General features: G+C 41.4%; 1 protein-coding gene across 2 annotated transcripts in view; it reads left to right on the top strand.

Annotated features, from left to right (window-relative positions):
• VPS54 (VPS54 subunit of GARP complex) overlaps positions 1 to 16,724 on the top strand; it is a 352,784-nt gene that overhangs the window by 75,010 nt on the left and 261,050 nt on the right. For both annotated transcript variants that reach the window (XM_053712074.1, XM_053712073.1), the window contains exon 3: positions 9,313 to 9,554. In XM_053712074.1, the coding sequence (XP_053568049.1) occupies positions 9,313 to 9,554 (242 nt within the window). The remainder of the gene's footprint in view (positions 1 to 9,312; positions 9,555 to 16,724) is intronic.

Raw genomic sequence — 16,724 nt, 5'->3', positions numbered from 1 at the left:
CAATCAAAAGTTTGTTATTTTACAATAGCACCGGAGCGTGTTATTACTTCTCTGGCAGAGTTTGAGGAAGAATCTACCAGAGTTTTTTACTATGATTTTAACCGGAGTAGTTAAGATCATATTGCTGTTCTCGGCCATCTGAGGGAGGTAAAAGCTTCAGATCAGGGGACAGCGGGCAGATGAATCTGCATTGAGGTATGTAGCAGTTTTTATTTTCTGAATGGAATTGATGAGAAAATCCTGCCATACCGTTATAATGACATGTATGTATACACTTCAGTATTCTGGGGATGGTATTTCACCGGAACTACTCTGTTAAAAGTCACTAATCCTTTTAATAAGTATTTATCATGTTAAACGTTTTTGCTGGAATGTAGAATCGTTTACATTTCTGAGGTACTGAGTGAATAAATATTTGGGCATTATTTTCCACTTGGCAGTTGTTTGGTTTTAATTGTGACAGTTTCGTTTCTCTTCACTGCTGTGTGTGAGGAGGAGGGGCCGTTTTTGGCGCTCTTTGCTACGCATCAAAAAATTCCAGTCAGTTACTCTTATATTTCCTGCATGATCCGGTTCATCTCTGACAGATCTCAGGGGTCTTCAAACTTCTTTGGAGGGAGGTAGATTCTCTCAGCAGAGCTGTGAGAATTTTATATTGACTGTGAATAAAAACGTTGCTCTGTAATTTTTATGTCAAATTTAATTATTGTTATTTTTCTAATGGGAACAAACCTTTGCTAAAAGTTGTGTTGTTTTAAAGTTTGATGCTATAACTGTTTTTTCAGTTCATTATTTCAACTGTCATTTAATCGTTTAGTACCTCTTTGAGGCACAGTACGTTTTTTGCTAAAAAAGATTATAACCAAGTTGCAAGTTTATTGCTAGTGTGTTAAACATGTCTGACTCAGAGGAAGATATCTGTGTCATTTGTTCCAATGCCAAGGTGGAGCCCAATAGAAATTTATGTACTAACTGTATTGATGCTACTTTAAATAAAAGTCAATCTGTACAATTTGAACAAATTTCGCCAAACAGCGAGGGGAGAGTTATGCCGACTAACTCGCCTCACGCGGCAGTACCTGCATCTCCCGCCCGGGAGGTGCGTGATATTATGGCGCCTAGTACATCTGGGCGGCCATTACAGATAACATTACAAGATATGGCTACTGTTATGACTGAAGTTTTGTCTAAATTACCAGAACTAAGAGGCAAGCGTGATCACTCTGGGGTGAGAACAGAGTGCGCTGACAATACTAGGGCCATGTCTGATACTGCGTCACAGCTTGCAGAACATGAGGACGGAGAGCTTCATTCTGTAGGTGACGGTTCTGATCCAAACAGATTGGATTCAGATATTTCAAATTTTAAATTTAAATTGGAGAACCTCCGTGTATTACTAGGGGAGGTCTTAGCAGCTCTCAATGATTGTAACACCGTTGCAATACCAGAGAAACTGTGTAGGTTGGATAAATACTTTGCGGTACCGGCGAGTACTGACGTTTTTCCTATACCTAAGAGACTAACTGAAATTGTTACTAAGGAGTGGGATAGACCCGGTGTGCCGTTCTCACCCCCTCCAATATTTAGAAAGATGTTTCCAATAGACACCACCACTCGGGACTTATGGCAAACGGTCCCTAAGGTGGAGGGAGCAGTTTCTACTTTAGCTAAGCGTACCACTATCCCGGTGGAGGATAGCTGTGCTTTTTCAGATCCAATGGATAAAAAATTAGAGGGTTACCTTAAGAAAATGTTTGTTCAACAAGGTTTTATATTGCAACCCCTTGCATGTATCGCGCCGATTACGGCTGCGGCAGCATTTTGGATTGAGTCTCTGGAAGAGAACCTTAGTTCATCTACGCTAGACGACATTACGGACAGGCTTAGAGTCCTTAAACTAGCTAATTCATTCATTTCGGAGGCCGTAGTACATTTAACCAAACTTACGGCTAAGAACTCAGGATTCGCCATACAGGCACGTAGGGCGCTGTGGCTAAAATCCTGGTCAGCTGATGTTACTTCTAAGTCCAAATTACTTAATATACCTTTCAAGGGGCAGTCTTTATTTGGGCCCGGTTTGAAAGAAATTATCGCTGACATTACAGGAGGTAAGGGCCACGCCCTACCTCAAGACAAAGCCAAAGCTAAGGCTAGACAGTCTAATTTTCGTCCCTTTCGGAATTTCAAAACAGGAGCAGCATCAACCTCCACTGCACCAAAACAGGAGGGAGCTGTTGCTCGTTACAGGCAAGGCTGGAAGCCTAACCAGTCCTGGAACAAGAGCAAGCAGGCCAGGAAACCTGCTGCTGCCCCAAAGACAGCATGAACCGAGAGCCCCCGATCCGGGACCGGATCTAGTGGGGGGCAGACTTTCTCTCTTCGCCCAGGCCTGGGCAAGAGATGTTCAGGATCCCTGGGCGCTAGAGATCATATCTCAGGGATACCTTCTAGACTTCAAATTATCTCCCCCAAGAGGGAGATTTCATCTGTCAAGGTTGTCAACAAACCAGATAAAGAAAGAAGCGTTTCTACGCTGTGTACAAGATCTGTTATTAATGGGAGTGATCCATCCGGTTCCGCGGTCGGAACAAGGACAAGGGTTCTACTCAAACCTGTTTGTGGTTCCCAAAAAAGAGGGAACTTTCAGGCCAATCTTAGATTTAAAGATTCTAAACAAATTCCTAAGAGTTCCATCGTTCAAAATGGAAACTATTCGGACAATCTTACCCATGATCCAAAAGGGTCAGTACATGACCACAGTGGATTTAAAAGATGCTTACCTTCACATACCGATTCACAAAGATCATCACCGGTATCTAAGGTTTGCCTTCTTAGACAGGCACTACCAGTTTGTAGCTCTTCCATTCGGATTGGCTACGGCTCCAAGAATCTTCACAAAGGTTCTGGGTGCCCTTCTGGCGGTACTAAGACCGCGAGGGATTTCGGTAGCTCCGTACCTAGACGACATTCTAATACAAGCTTCAAGCTTTCAAACTGCCAAGTCTCATACAGAGTTAGTTCTGGCATTTCTAAGGTCGCATGGATGGAAAGTGAACGAAAAGAAGAGTTCTCTTTTTCCTCTCACAAGAGTTCCATTCTTGGGGACTCTTATAGATTCTGTAGAAATGAAGATTTACCTGACAGAAGACAGGTTAACAAAGCTTCAAAATGCATGCCGTGTCCTTCATTCCATTCAACACCCGTCAGTAGCTCAATGCATGGAGGTGATCGGCTTAATGGTAGCGGCAATGGACATAGTACCTTTTGCACGCCTACACCTCAGACCGCTGCAATTGTGCATGCTAAGTCAGTGGAATGGGGATTACTCAGATTTGTCCCCTACTCTGAATCTGAATCAAGAGACCAGAAATTCTCTTCTATGGTGGCTTTATCGGCCACACCTGTCCAGGGGGATGCCATTCAGCAGGCCAGACTGGACAATTGTAACAACAGACGCCAGCCTACTAGGTTGGGGCGCTGTCTGGAATTCTCTGAAGGCTCAGGGACTATGGAATCAGGAGGAGAGTCTCCTTCCAATAAACATCCTGGAATTGAGAGCAGTTCTCAATGCCCTTCTGGCTTGGCCCCAATTAACAACTCGGGGGTTCATCAGGTTTCAGTCGGACAACATCACGACTGTAGCTTACATCAACCATCAGGGAGGGACAAGAAGCTCCCTAGCAATGATGGAAGTATCAAAGATAATTCGCTGGGCAGAGTCTCACTCTTGCCACCTGTCAGCAATCCACATCCCGGGAGTGGAGAACTGGGAGGCGGATTTCTTGAGTCGCCAGACTTTTCATCCGGGGGAGTGGGAACTTCATCCGGAGGTCTTTGCCCAAATACTTCGACGTTGGGGCAAACCAGAGATAGATCTCATGGCGTCTCGCCAGAACGCCAAACTTCCTCTCTACGGGTCCAGATCCAGGGATCCGGGAGCGGTTCTGATAGATGCTTTGACAGCACCTTGGAACTTCGGGATGGCTTATGTGTTTCCACCCTTCCCGCTGCTTCCTCGATTGATTGCCAAAATCAAACAGGAGAGAGCATCAGTGATTCTAATAGCGCCTGCATGGCCACGCAGGACTTGGTATGCAGATCTAGTGGACATGTCATCCTGTCCGCCTTGGTCTCTACCTCTAAGACAGGACCTTCTGATACAGGGTCCATTCAAACATCAAAATCTAACTTCTCTGAAGCTGACTGCTTGGAAATTGAACGCTTGATTTTATCAAAACGTGGTTTTTCTGAGTCGGTTATTGATACCCTGATACAGGCTAGGAAGCCTGTTACCAGAAGGATTTACCATAAAATATGGCGTAAATACCTATACTGGTGCGAATCCAAAGGTTACTCCTGGAGTAAGGTTAGGATCGCTAGGATATTGTCCTTTCTACAAGAAGGTTTAGAAAAGGGTTTATCAGCTAGTTCATTAAAGGGACAGATTTCAGCTCTGTCCATCTTGTTACACAGGCGTCTGTCAGAAAATCCAGACGTCCAGGCCTTTTGTCAGGCTTTAGCTAGGATCAAGCCTGTGTTTAAAGCTGTTGCTCCGCCATGGAGTTTAAACTTAGTTCTTAACGTTTTACAGGGTGTTCCGTTTGAACCCCTTCATTCCATTGATATAAAATTGTTATCTTGGAAAGTTCTGTTTTTAATGGCTATTTCCTCGGCTCGAAGAGTCTCTGAGTTATCAGCCTTACATTGTGATTCTCCTTATCTGATTTTTCACTCAGACAAGGTAGTTCTGCGTACTAAACCTGGGTTCTTACCTAAGGTAGTCACTAACAGGAATATCAATCAAGAGATTGTTGTTCCATCCTTGTGTCCAAATCCTTCTTCAAAGAAGGAACGTCTTCTACACAATCTGGATGTAGTTCGTGCCCTCAAGTTCTACTTGCAGGCAACTAAAGATTTTCGCCAAACTTCTTCCCTGTTTGTCGTTTATTCTGGACAGAGGAGAGGTCAAAAAGCTTCTGCTACCTCTCTCTCTTTTTGGCTTCGTAGCATAATACGTTTAGCCTATGAGACTGCTGGCCAGCAGCCTCCTGAAAGAATTACAGCTCACTCCACTAGAGCTGTGGCTTCCACTTGGGCCTTTAAGAATGAGGCCTCTGCTGAACAGATTTGCAAGGCTGCAACTTGGTCTTCGCTTCATACTTTTTCCAAATTTTACAAATTTGACACTTTTGCTTCTTCGGAGGCTATTTTTGGGAGAAAGGTTCTTCAGGCAGTGGTTCCTTCTGTATAATGAGCCTGCCTATCCCTCCCGTCATCCGTGTACTTTTGCTTTGGTATTGGTATCCCAGAAGTAATGATGACCCGTGGACTGATCACACATAACAGAAGAAAACATAATTTATGCTTACCTGATAAATTCCTTTCTTCTGTTGTGTGATCAGTCCACGGCCCGCCCTGTTTTAAGGCAGGTAAATATCTTTTAAATTATACTCCAGTCACCACTTCACCCTTGGTTACTCCTTTCTCGTTGATTCTTGGTCGAATGACTGGGACTGACGTAGAGGGGAGGAGCTATATGCAGCTCTGCTGGGTGAATCCTCTTGCATTTCCTGTTGGGGAGGAGTTATATCCCAGAAGTAATGATGACCCGTGGACTGATCACACAACAGAAGAAAGGAATTTATCAGGTAAGCATAAATTATGTTTTTTCAGTTTCTTCAGGATGGTTTAGATAAAGGTTTGTCCGCAAGTTCCTTGAAAGGACAAATCTCTGCTCTTTCTGTTCCTTTTTCACAGAAGGATTGCTAATCTTCCTGATATTTCATTGTTTTGTACAAGCTTTGGTTCGTATAAAACCTGTCATTAAGTCAATTTCTCCTCCTTGGAGTTTGAATTTGGTTCTGGGGGCTTTTCAAGCTCCTCCTTTTGAACCCATGCATTCTTTGGTCGTTATTTTACTTTCTTGGAAAGTTTTGTTTCTTTTGGCCATCTCTTCTGCCAGAAGAGTCTCTGAATTATCTGCTCTTTCTTGTGAGTCTCCTTTTCTGATTTTTCATCAGGATAGGGCGGTGCTGCGAACTTCTTTTGAATTTTTTTACCTAAGGTTGTGAATTCTAACAACCTTAGTGGAGAAATTGTGGTTCCTTCATTATGTCCTAATCCTATGAATTCTAAGGAGAAATCATTGCATTCTTTGGATGCTGTTAGAGCTTTGTATTATTATGTTTAAGCTACTAAGTCTTTCCGAAAGACTTCTAGTCTATTTGTCATCTTTTCCGGTTCTAGAAAAGGCCAGAAAGCTTCTGCCTTTTCTTTGGCATCTTGGTTGAAATCTTTATTTCATCATGCCTATGTCGAGTCGGGTAAAATTCCGCCTCGAAGGATTACAGGTAAGTTTCTACTTCCTGGGCATTTAGGAATGAAGCTTCGATTGATCAGATTTGCAAAGCAGCAACTTGGTCCTCTTTGCATATTTTTTCTAAATTCTACCATTTTGATGTGTTTTCTTCTTCTGAAGCAGTTTTTGGTAGAAAAGTACTTCAGGCAGTGGTTTCAGTTTGAATCTTCTGCTTATGTTTTTCATTAAACTTTATTTTGGGTGTGGATTATTTTCAGCAGGAATTGGCTGTCTTTATTTTATCCCTCCCTCTCTAGTGACTCTTGTGTGGAAGATCCACATCTTGGGTAGTCATTATCCCATACGTCACTAGCTCATGGACTCTTGCTAATTACATGAAAGAAAACATAATTTATGTAAGAACTTACCTGATAAATTCATTTCTTTCATATTAGCAAGAGTCCATGAGGCCCGCCCTTTTTTGTGGTGGTTATGATTTTTTTATATAAAGCACAATTATTCCAATTCCTTATTTTATATGCTTTCGCACTTTTTTCTTATCACCCCACTTCTTGGCTATTCGTTAAACTGAATTGTGGGTGTGGTGAGGGGTGTATTTATAGGCATTTTAAGGTTTGGGAAACTTTGCCCCTCCTGGTAGGAATGTATATCCCATACGTCACTAGCTCATGGACTCTTGCTAATATGAAAGAAATTAATTTATCAGGTAAGTTCTTACATAAATTATGTTTTTTTAGCCTCTGTCCAGCAGATTGAATAGCTTTTTAGCTTTAGAGCTTTTCCTACTCTTATCCAAGCACGCTTTATCTGCCTATTCGAGTATCCACTTTCTTTGAATCTATTTGCCATCTCCCTAGTTTGTTTTTCAAAGGATTCTTCCGGGGAACAGTTCCTTTTTAAGTTTAAGGAACTGCCCTGTAGGAATGCCATCCTTTAACGCTTGTGGATGATGACTGTGCATGCAACAAATTATTTGTTGCAGTGGCTTTTCTATGAAGTTTCTACTTTATTTACCTCATATGTAAGAAAAATATTGAGAGAATTCATATTCAAGAGGTCTACAAACTTTGTGACCTCTTCAACACTTCCACCCACTCATTAAGTCTACCAAAAACCTCTTGTTGTTCCCATAGGCCCAAATGTAGACATGCGTAGGTTGGAGCACATGTGGCACCCATGGCTGTACCTCTCTGCTGGCAAAAAAAGTTTTCAATTGAAGGAAAATATATTGTTCTTAAGAACAAATTCTAGTAATTTGATAACAAATAAGGAATGTTTTTCATAGCTCTCACCTCTGGTATCCAAAAAGTATCTAGCTGCTTTAAGGCCAGCCTCATGGGGGATAGACGAATATAGGGACACTACATCCAAGGTTACCAAAAGGGTATTTTCACTTACATTCACACTCTATAACCTTTGTAACATCTCACTTGTATCTCTGACATAGGACGGCATTGATGTCAGGAATGGCTTCAAAAAGAAGTCCACATATTTACTGACATTTTCAGTAGGGCCTCCTATGCCAGAGATAATAGGTCGCCCTTGAGGCTTTTCCAAAGTTTTATGCAATTTGGGTATACAGTAGAATGTGGGGAGGATTGGAAACATTCTATACATAAATTGATGTTCTTTGGAGGAAATAAATAATAATATATATATAAATATATATATATTAGTGTATATATACACACACACCTACCTCTTGTCGTTGGCTCACCCAATTTGTTCAGATAGTTTCCAGTAGTGCATTGGTGCTCCTTCAATAAAGGATACAAAGAAAATGAAGCATTTTTGACAATAGAAGTACATTTTAATGTTATTTAAAATTGTATATTCTATCTGAATCGTAAATGAAAAATTAAGGTCTATTTCTAAGCTTTATATGTTTATTTTCTAATATATTTATCCTGTGAAGAAGAGGTGTGTTATTTCTAGAGACACACATTCTCAGTTTTGAGAACTAGAAAACCGAGAACGTTATATCTTCTAGATAGGAAAAAAAAGAGCCCAAATAATCTTACAGAAACCTCTGGGAGAGCATTATACTGTGAATGCATTAAAGTAATTAATTTACCAAAAAACAAAACAAAAAATTACAGCCATGAAAATACGCCTTCATTCTACATAATTCAAAAGAAATATTTATTTCAGGATGAATAACCTTTTGGATTATAATGTTTCTTAAATAGAAAACTATCTTTTAGGTAGATTTTTTTCCCTCAAATAAAAAAAGCCTCTATTTAAATAATAATAAAAAAATCTGATTTAAATAAAAAAAAATCCAATACTTTTATTAAAAAAACAAACCAAACCAAAAAAAAAACCATAAGTCCAAGGCTAGGGATCTGACCAGGGTTGAAAATAGGGCACAAATAAGTCAGTCTAAAGCTAGGGAGCACTCCAGGGCTAAAGCATAGCTTATGTGTTATAAGGTGTAAGAAGAAAAAAAGTGCAAACATTTTTGGAGCCATATAACTTCTACAAAACCTTTTATACAGTATCAAAACTTTCATGATTCAGACAGAGCAGGCAATTTTAAACATCTTTTCAATTTTCTTCTGTTATCAAATTTGCTTTGTTCACTTGGTATCTTTTTATTGAAGAGTAAAAATAGGTAGGCTCATAAGAGGTCGGGAGTGTGCACGTGTCTTTAATACTCTATAGCAGCAGTGTTTTTCAACATTATTTGTAGCTTTGTTATACAATGTTGCAATACACCGCCATAAGAGTACTAAAGACATGTGCACACTCCTTTGTTTACTCTTAAATAAAAGATACCAACAGAATGAAGCAAATTTGATAACAGAAGTAAATTAGAAAGTTGTTTTAAATTTGCATGATCTATCCGAATCGTGACAGTTTAATTTTGACTTGAGTGTCCCTTTAAGCAAAAATTGATAGATTAGCTAGAAATTTGATTCTTTGCATTTCATTCTCCCAATAGGGTAAATAAGAAACTGCTATCATCTAATCAATATTTTTTTCTATTACAGGTGATTCTATAAATTTATGTGATGAACCATCTATAGTTGCAGATCAGCACAAATGGACAATTTTTCATTCCAAAGTAAATCTTCCAGCAGCATTAAATGACCCTCGGCTTGCAAAAAGGGAGTCGGACTTCTTCACAAAGACATGGGGTCAGGATTTTGTAGAGACTGAAGTCTTGCCCTCACCCTGCCTCCAACCAATCACCAAGGAACACTTTTCATCATACAGACAGCAAACCATCCAGGTACCTAACCTCGTTTTAATAGTAATAGATTTATTGTTAAAGTGATGGTAAAGTTTTCAATTCGTATAATCAGATCCGGAAAGGAAACAATATTTTAGATGGACTTCAATTAATTTTAATGAAAACACGCTGTAACTTACTTTTTATTATAGCGATGAAATTCTAATACGTCGCGCTCCGGAACGCCCACTTCCAAATATTTTTTTTGTGAGCCAATGGTTTGAACTGTTCTCCAATCGGCGCTCTTTTTCTTTGTGTGTGTGTGGCTATAATGCCATCTAAAATATAGTATAGCCATTTTTTTGAGCTGCTATATAGCTCCTCCCCTAACTGTCATATCCAGTCATTCTCTTGCAAGCCTCAACCAAGATGGAGGTCGTAAGAGGAGTGTGGTGTTTTATACTTAGTTTATTCTTCAATCAAAAGTTTGTTATTTTTAAATGGTGCCGGAGTGTACTGTTTATCTCAGGCAGTATTTAGAAGAAGAATCTGCCTGCGTTTTCTATGATCTTAGCAGAAGTAACTAAGATCCATGGCTGTTCTCACATATTCTGAGGAGTGAGGTAACTTCAGAGAGGGAATGGCGTGCAGGTTTTCCTGCAATAATATTTCTAGGGATGGAATTTGCTAGAAAATGCTGCTGATACCAAACTAATGTAAGTAAAGCCTTAAATGCAGTGACAGCGACTGGTATCAGGCTTATTAATAGAGATGCATACTCTTATAAAAACGTAATATAAAACGTTTGCTGGCATGTTTAATCGTTTTTATATGTATTTGGTGATAAAACTTATTGGGGCCTAGTTTTTTTCCACATGGCTGGCTTGAATTTGGCCTAGAAACCGTTTCCATAGGCTTTCCACTGTTGTAATATGAGTGGGAGGGGCCTATTTTGCCGTTTTTTTGCACGGCAGAAATTACAGACACAGACATCCAGCTTCTTCCTGCATGATCCAGGACATCTCTGGAGGGCTCAAAAGGCTTCAAAGTCGTTTTTGAGGGAGGTAAAAAGCCACAGTAGAGCTGTGGCAGTTGTTGTGACTGTTTGAAAAAAAAACAAACAAAAAAAAAAAACAAGGTTTTTGTCTTTTATTATTTTTTGGGTATTAAGGGTTAATCATCCATTTGCAAGTGGGTGCAATGCTCTGCTAACTTGTTACATACACTGTAAAAATTTTGTTAGTGTAACTGCCTTTTTTCACTGTTATTTAAAATTTTGACAAAATTTGTGTTTCTTAAAGGTGCAGTAACGTTTTTTATATTGTAAACTTGTTTAAAGTGTTTTCCAAGCTTGCTAGTCTCATTGCTAGTCTGTTTAAACATGTCTGACACAGAGGAAACTACTTGTTCATTATGTTTGAAAGCCATGGTGGAGCCCCATAGGAGAATGTGTACTAAATTTATTGATTTCACCTTAAACAGTAAAGATCAGTCTTTAACTATAAAAGAAATATCACCAGAAGATTCTGACGAGGGGGAAGTTATGCCGACTAACTCTCCCCACGTGTCAGACCCTTCGCCTCCCGCTCAGGGGATGCACGCTATTATGGCGCCAATTACATCAGGGACGCCCATAGCGATTACCTTGCAGGACATGGCTGCAATCATGAATAATACCCTGTCAGAGGTATTATCCAGGTTGCCTGAATTAAGAGGCAAGCGCGATTGCTCTGGGGTTAGGAGAAATACAGAGCGCGCAGATGCTGTAAGGGCCATGTCTGATACTGCGTCACAATATGCAGATCATGAGGACGGAGAGCTTCAGTCTGTGGGTGACATCTCTGATTCGGGGAATCCTGATTCAGAGATTTCTAATTTTTAATTTAAGCTTGAGAACCTCCGTGTGTTGCTTGGGGAGGTATTAGCTGCTCTGAATGACTATAACACAGTTGCAGTACCAGAGAAATTGTGTAGGCTGGATAAATACTATGCGGTACTGGTGTGTACTGATGTTTTTCCTATACCTAAAAGGCTTACAGAAATTATTAGCAAGGAGTGGGATAGACCGGGTGTGCCTTTTTCCCCACCTCCTATATTTAGAAAAATGTTTCCAATAGACGCCACTACACGGGACTTATAGGTCCCTAAGGTGGAGGGAGCAGTTTCTACTTTAGCAAAGCGTACTACTATCCCGGTTGAGGACAGTTGTGCTTTTTCAGATCCAATGGATAAAAAATTGGAGGGTTACCTTAAGAAAATGTTTATTCAACAAGGTTTTATTTTACAGCCCCTTGCATGCATTGCGCCTGTCACGGCCGCGGCGGCATTCTGGTTTGAGGCCCTGGAAGAGGCCATCCATACAGCTCCATTGACTGAAATTATTGACAAGCTTAGAACACTTAAGCTAGCTAACTCATTTGTTTCTGACGCCATTGTTCATTTGACTAAACTAACGGCTAAGAATTCCGGATTCTCCATCCAAGCGCGTAGGGCGCTATGGCTTAAATCCTGGTCAGCTGACGTGACTTCGAAGTCTAAATTACTCAACATTCCTTTCAAGGGGCAGACCTTATTCGGGCCTGGTTTGAAGGAAATTATTGCTGACATTACTGGAGGTAAGGGTCACACCCTTCCTCAGGACAGGGCCAAAGCAAAGGCCAAACAGTCTAATTTTCGTGCCTTTTGAAATTTCAAGGCAGGTGCAGCATCAACTTCCTCCACTTCAAAACAAGAGGGAACTTTTGCTCAATCTAAGCAGGCCTGGAAACCTAACCAGTCCTGGAACAAAGGCAAGCAGGCCAGAAAGCCTGCTGCTGCCTCTAAGACAGCATGAAGGAACGGCCCCCTATCCGGCAACGGATCTAGTAGGGGGCAGACTTTCTCTCTTCGCCCAGGCGTGGGCAAGAGATGTTCAGGATCCCTGGGCGTTGGAGATCATATCTCAGGGATATCTTCTGGACTTCAAAGCTTACCCTCCACAAGGGAGATTTCATCTTTCAAGGCTATCTGCAAATCAGATAAAGAAAGAGGCATTCCTACTCTGTGTGCAAGACCTCCTAGTTATGGGAGTGATCCATCCAGTTCTGCGGACGGAACAAGGACAGGGTTTTTTTTTTTTTTTTTTTTAAATATTTTTATTGAGGTCAAAAAGCATTAACACGAATGAAAAACATAAACAAAGCATTCAAGACATTTCTGGTTTGTAGTGGATGTTAACAGTCCTCATCTTTCATCCCTGGATATCAAAGTGTAAGGCCACTTTTGGACCTATATAGTGATATAGTTCAAAGTCCAAGGGGTTATAATTTTAACTTAAAAGATTGCACATATGACACAAGAATTCCAATATGTGTATGGTGTACAATCTGATGGAAAATGCAGGCAAAATACATTAGTCTTGAGAAACATAACTGTGTTCACATGATAATAAACATCTACCCTCATTTTGTATTAGCGTTATTTTCTACATATAACAGAAATGAAAATTTGCAGAAACGTACATCATCATATTCAAAAGCATCATGAAACTATTTACTTCTTTTAAGGATTTATATAGATGTACCGGTCAGGACTGGGTGTTATATTAACATACAACTCACAGAGGCAAGCGACCATTTTTTGTGGTCTAAACAAAGAGAAAAAAAAAAAAAAAAAGAGAAAAAGAAACTGCATAACAGAACAAAAGGAGACTTAACCATGCAGGACTTATTTCCCAACTAGTATAGTCTACATTATTAAACCTAAGTGGCTATATATATACACTTTCAACTAGTTGTTGCGTGTCACTCCCTAGACAATGATCAGAGATTTATAATACGGCTCATAGCACTCTCCAATTAGAAGTAGCTCGTCTTAGTGATAATAAATGATATTTGGGCTCCCAACAACGGTCCCGGCCGTAGACCGCCAGATGGGGCACTGATATTACTATTCTTTTTTAGACCCCTCTATGTTCTGAGGCTGCGCACATACCATTGATCCCCCCTTCAGTTCTAATTTTGTCACCCTAGGGGGCCCCCCCTAAACCCCGCAGGAAACACTCAGGAGTATAAAAGGGCGCCAATGTATCCACAATGCCTCCACTATGCCGTAAATGCATGAATAGTTCTAAGGCTCCCTCATAGTGTGCACCAGTAAGAGTGTATGTAGCCATTTAAAATAAAACGTAGGGAAGCAACAACAGTTATAACCACATTAGCATAGATATAAACAGGATCAAAACATATTTAAACCAACAATATTAAACAGCATTTTACAGTACCAAGATTACGTTAGGCTGGCTTTATCATGTCCCGATAATATTTCATTTTAGACTGTTTGCCAAAGTCTTTTCCGTCAGAGTAAAAAGATATACCCAGCTGCCATTTTAATGCTGCATCCGTAATAGATGATGTGTTCTCCGTAGGTATATTAAACCGGGAATCACTTCCAGTACCCTGTATAAGGAATGCTTCCTGGCCATGTCGATTTGTCCACAAAACAGCGTGGGAGAAAGTGCTGGGTTTCTTGAGTTGTTTAGAGGCTGCTGTGTAGCGTGTTCTAGCGTCATAATTGTATTTGGACTTTATATCTGCACTGAGAGGCGCCATGGAGATGGTGCTCTTCTGTTGGTTGTTAGTCACTGGCGGTCTGCTATTTTGCTGGGGCGACTCCTTTCGAGGTGAACCCTGTAAAGCTGACACTGCACTGGCCTTGACTCCCCGCTTGCTTTGTAGGGAGGTAACCATGGGAAAGTTCTTTGCCGCGGTTGTATCTTCCGTAGCTGTCGCCTCCCTGTCTTCCGCTCTGCTCTCCGGGTTAAAGTATATCATATGTGGTTGCATTAGAAAGTCCCAAGGAGCCCTTTGTAGCAGACCCATAAAGCGGTGTTCAATTCTTTCCATAATGTCGTCAATGCGATGCAGGTAGTTAACTTCTATCACGGTGGCCATATTTATTGCGCAGCAAGAGATTGCTTGGTAGCCTCAGGTTTTTTTTATGTTTGAAAGATCCCCTTTCTTCTATAGTGCTGTAAAAGTGTGAGAAGTTTATATTCTATTATGTCCAGTCCTGACAATTACCCTCGGGGGACCGAGGGGGGTAGTGCTGCCTGTCCTGAGCCGCCGCTCCAGGCCTATATTGTCCACTCTCGCGCTCTAGCGTCAGAAATACAGTGAGTAACCTGATTTTCTCCAAACAAACCACTATACCAGTAGTGCTGATCGTTTTGTATATTAAATCGCTGTAATAGGTACCCTACACCGGCGGATTGCTGGGTGATCGGCAGGAGCACTGAGAAGATGCGACCGTCCACAGTCGCTGCTTGGACACGCCCCCAAGGACAGGGTTTTTATTCGAATCTGTTTGTGGTTCCCAAAAAAGAGGGAACCTTCAGACCAATTTTGGATCTAAAGATCTTAAACAAATTCCTCAGAGTTCCATCTTTCAAAATGGAAACTATTCGGACCATCCTACCCATGATCCAAGAAGGTCAGTACATGACCACAGTGGACTTAAAGGATGCCTACCTTCACATACCGATTCACAAAGATCATCATCGGTTTCTAAGGTTTGCCTTTCTAGACAGGCATTACCAATTTGTAGCTGTTCCCTTCGGGTTGGCTACAGCCCCGAGAATCTTTACAAAGGTTTTGGGCTCACTTCTGGCGGTTCTAAGACCGCGAGGCATAGCGGTGGCTCCGTGTCTAGACGACATCCTGATACAGGCGTCAAGCTTTCAAGTTGCCAAGTCTCATACAGAGATAGTTCTGGCATTTCTGAGGTCGCACGGGTGGAAAGTGAACGAGGAAAAGAGTTCTCTATCCCCACTCACAAGAGTCTCCTTCTTAGGGACTCATATATTTTGTAGAAATGAAAATTTACCTGACGGAGTCCAGGTTATCAAAACTTCTAAATGCTTGCCGTGTTCTTCACTCCATTCCACGCCCTTCGGTAGCTCAGTGTATGAGGGTAATCGGCTTAATGGTAGCGACAATGGACATAGTGCCATTTGCACGCCTTCATCTCAGACCGCTGCAATTATGCATGCTGAGTCAGTGGAATGGGGATTACACAGATTTGTCCCCTCTGCTAAATCTGGATCAAGAGACCAGAGATTCTCTTCTCTGGTGGTTGTCTCTGGTACACCTGTCCAAGGGTATGACCTTTCGCAGGACAGATTGGACAATTGTAACAACAGATGCCAGCCTTCTAGGTTGGGGTGCAGTCTGGAATTCCCTGAAGGCACAGGGATCGTGGACTCAGGAGGAGAAACTCCTTCCAATAAATATTCTGGAGTTAAGAGCGATATTCAATGCTCTTCTGGCTTGGCCTCAGTTAGCAACACTGAGGTTCATCAGATTTCAGTCGGACAACATCACGACTGTGGCTTACATTAACCATCAAGGGGGAACCAGGAGTTCCCTAGCGATGTTAGAAGTCTCAAATATAATTCGCTGGGCAGAGTACCACTCTTGCCACCTGTCAGCAATCCATATCCCAGGTGTGGAGAACTGGGAGTCGTCAGACTTTCCATCCGGGGGAGTGGGAACTCCATCCGGAGGTGTTTGCTCAGTTGATTCATCGTTGGGGCAAACCAGAGTTGGATCTCATGACGTCTCGCCAGAACGCCAAGCTTCCTTGTTATGGATCCAGGTCCAGGGACCCAGAAGCGACGCTGATAGATGCTCTAGCAGCGCCTTGGTTCTTCAACCTGGCTTATGTGTTTCCACCGTTTCCTCTGCTCCCTCGACTGATTGCCAAAATCAAACAGGAGAGAGCATTGGTGATTCTGATAGCACCTGTGTGGCCACGCAGGACTTGGTATGCAGACCTAGTGGACATGTCATCCTTTCCACCATGGACTCTGCCTCTAAGACAGGACCTTCTGATACAAGGTCCTTTCAATCATCCAAATCTATTTTCTCTGAGACTGACTGCATGGAGATTGAACGCTTGATTCTATCAGTCATTGATACTTTAATACAGGCACGAAAGCCTGTTACCAGGAAAATCTACCACAAGATATGGAGTAAATATCTTTATTGGTGTGAATCCAAGAATTACTCATGGAGTAAGGTTAGGATTCCTAGAATATTGTCTTTTCTCCAAGAGGGCTTTGACAAAGGATTATCAGCTAGTTCCTTAAAGGGACAGATTTCTGCTCTGTCTATTCTTTTGCACAAGCGTCTGGCAGAGGTTCCAGACGTCCAGGCATTTTGCCAGGCTTTGGTTAGAATTAAGCCTGTGTTT

This window comes from Bombina bombina, chromosome 4 (assembly GCF_027579735.1).
Source record: "Bombina bombina isolate aBomBom1 chromosome 4, aBomBom1.pri, whole genome shotgun sequence".
Classification (NCBI taxonomy): domain Eukaryota; kingdom Metazoa; phylum Chordata; class Amphibia; order Anura; family Bombinatoridae; genus Bombina; species Bombina bombina.
This window is presented reverse-complemented; position numbering and strand designations above follow the sequence as displayed.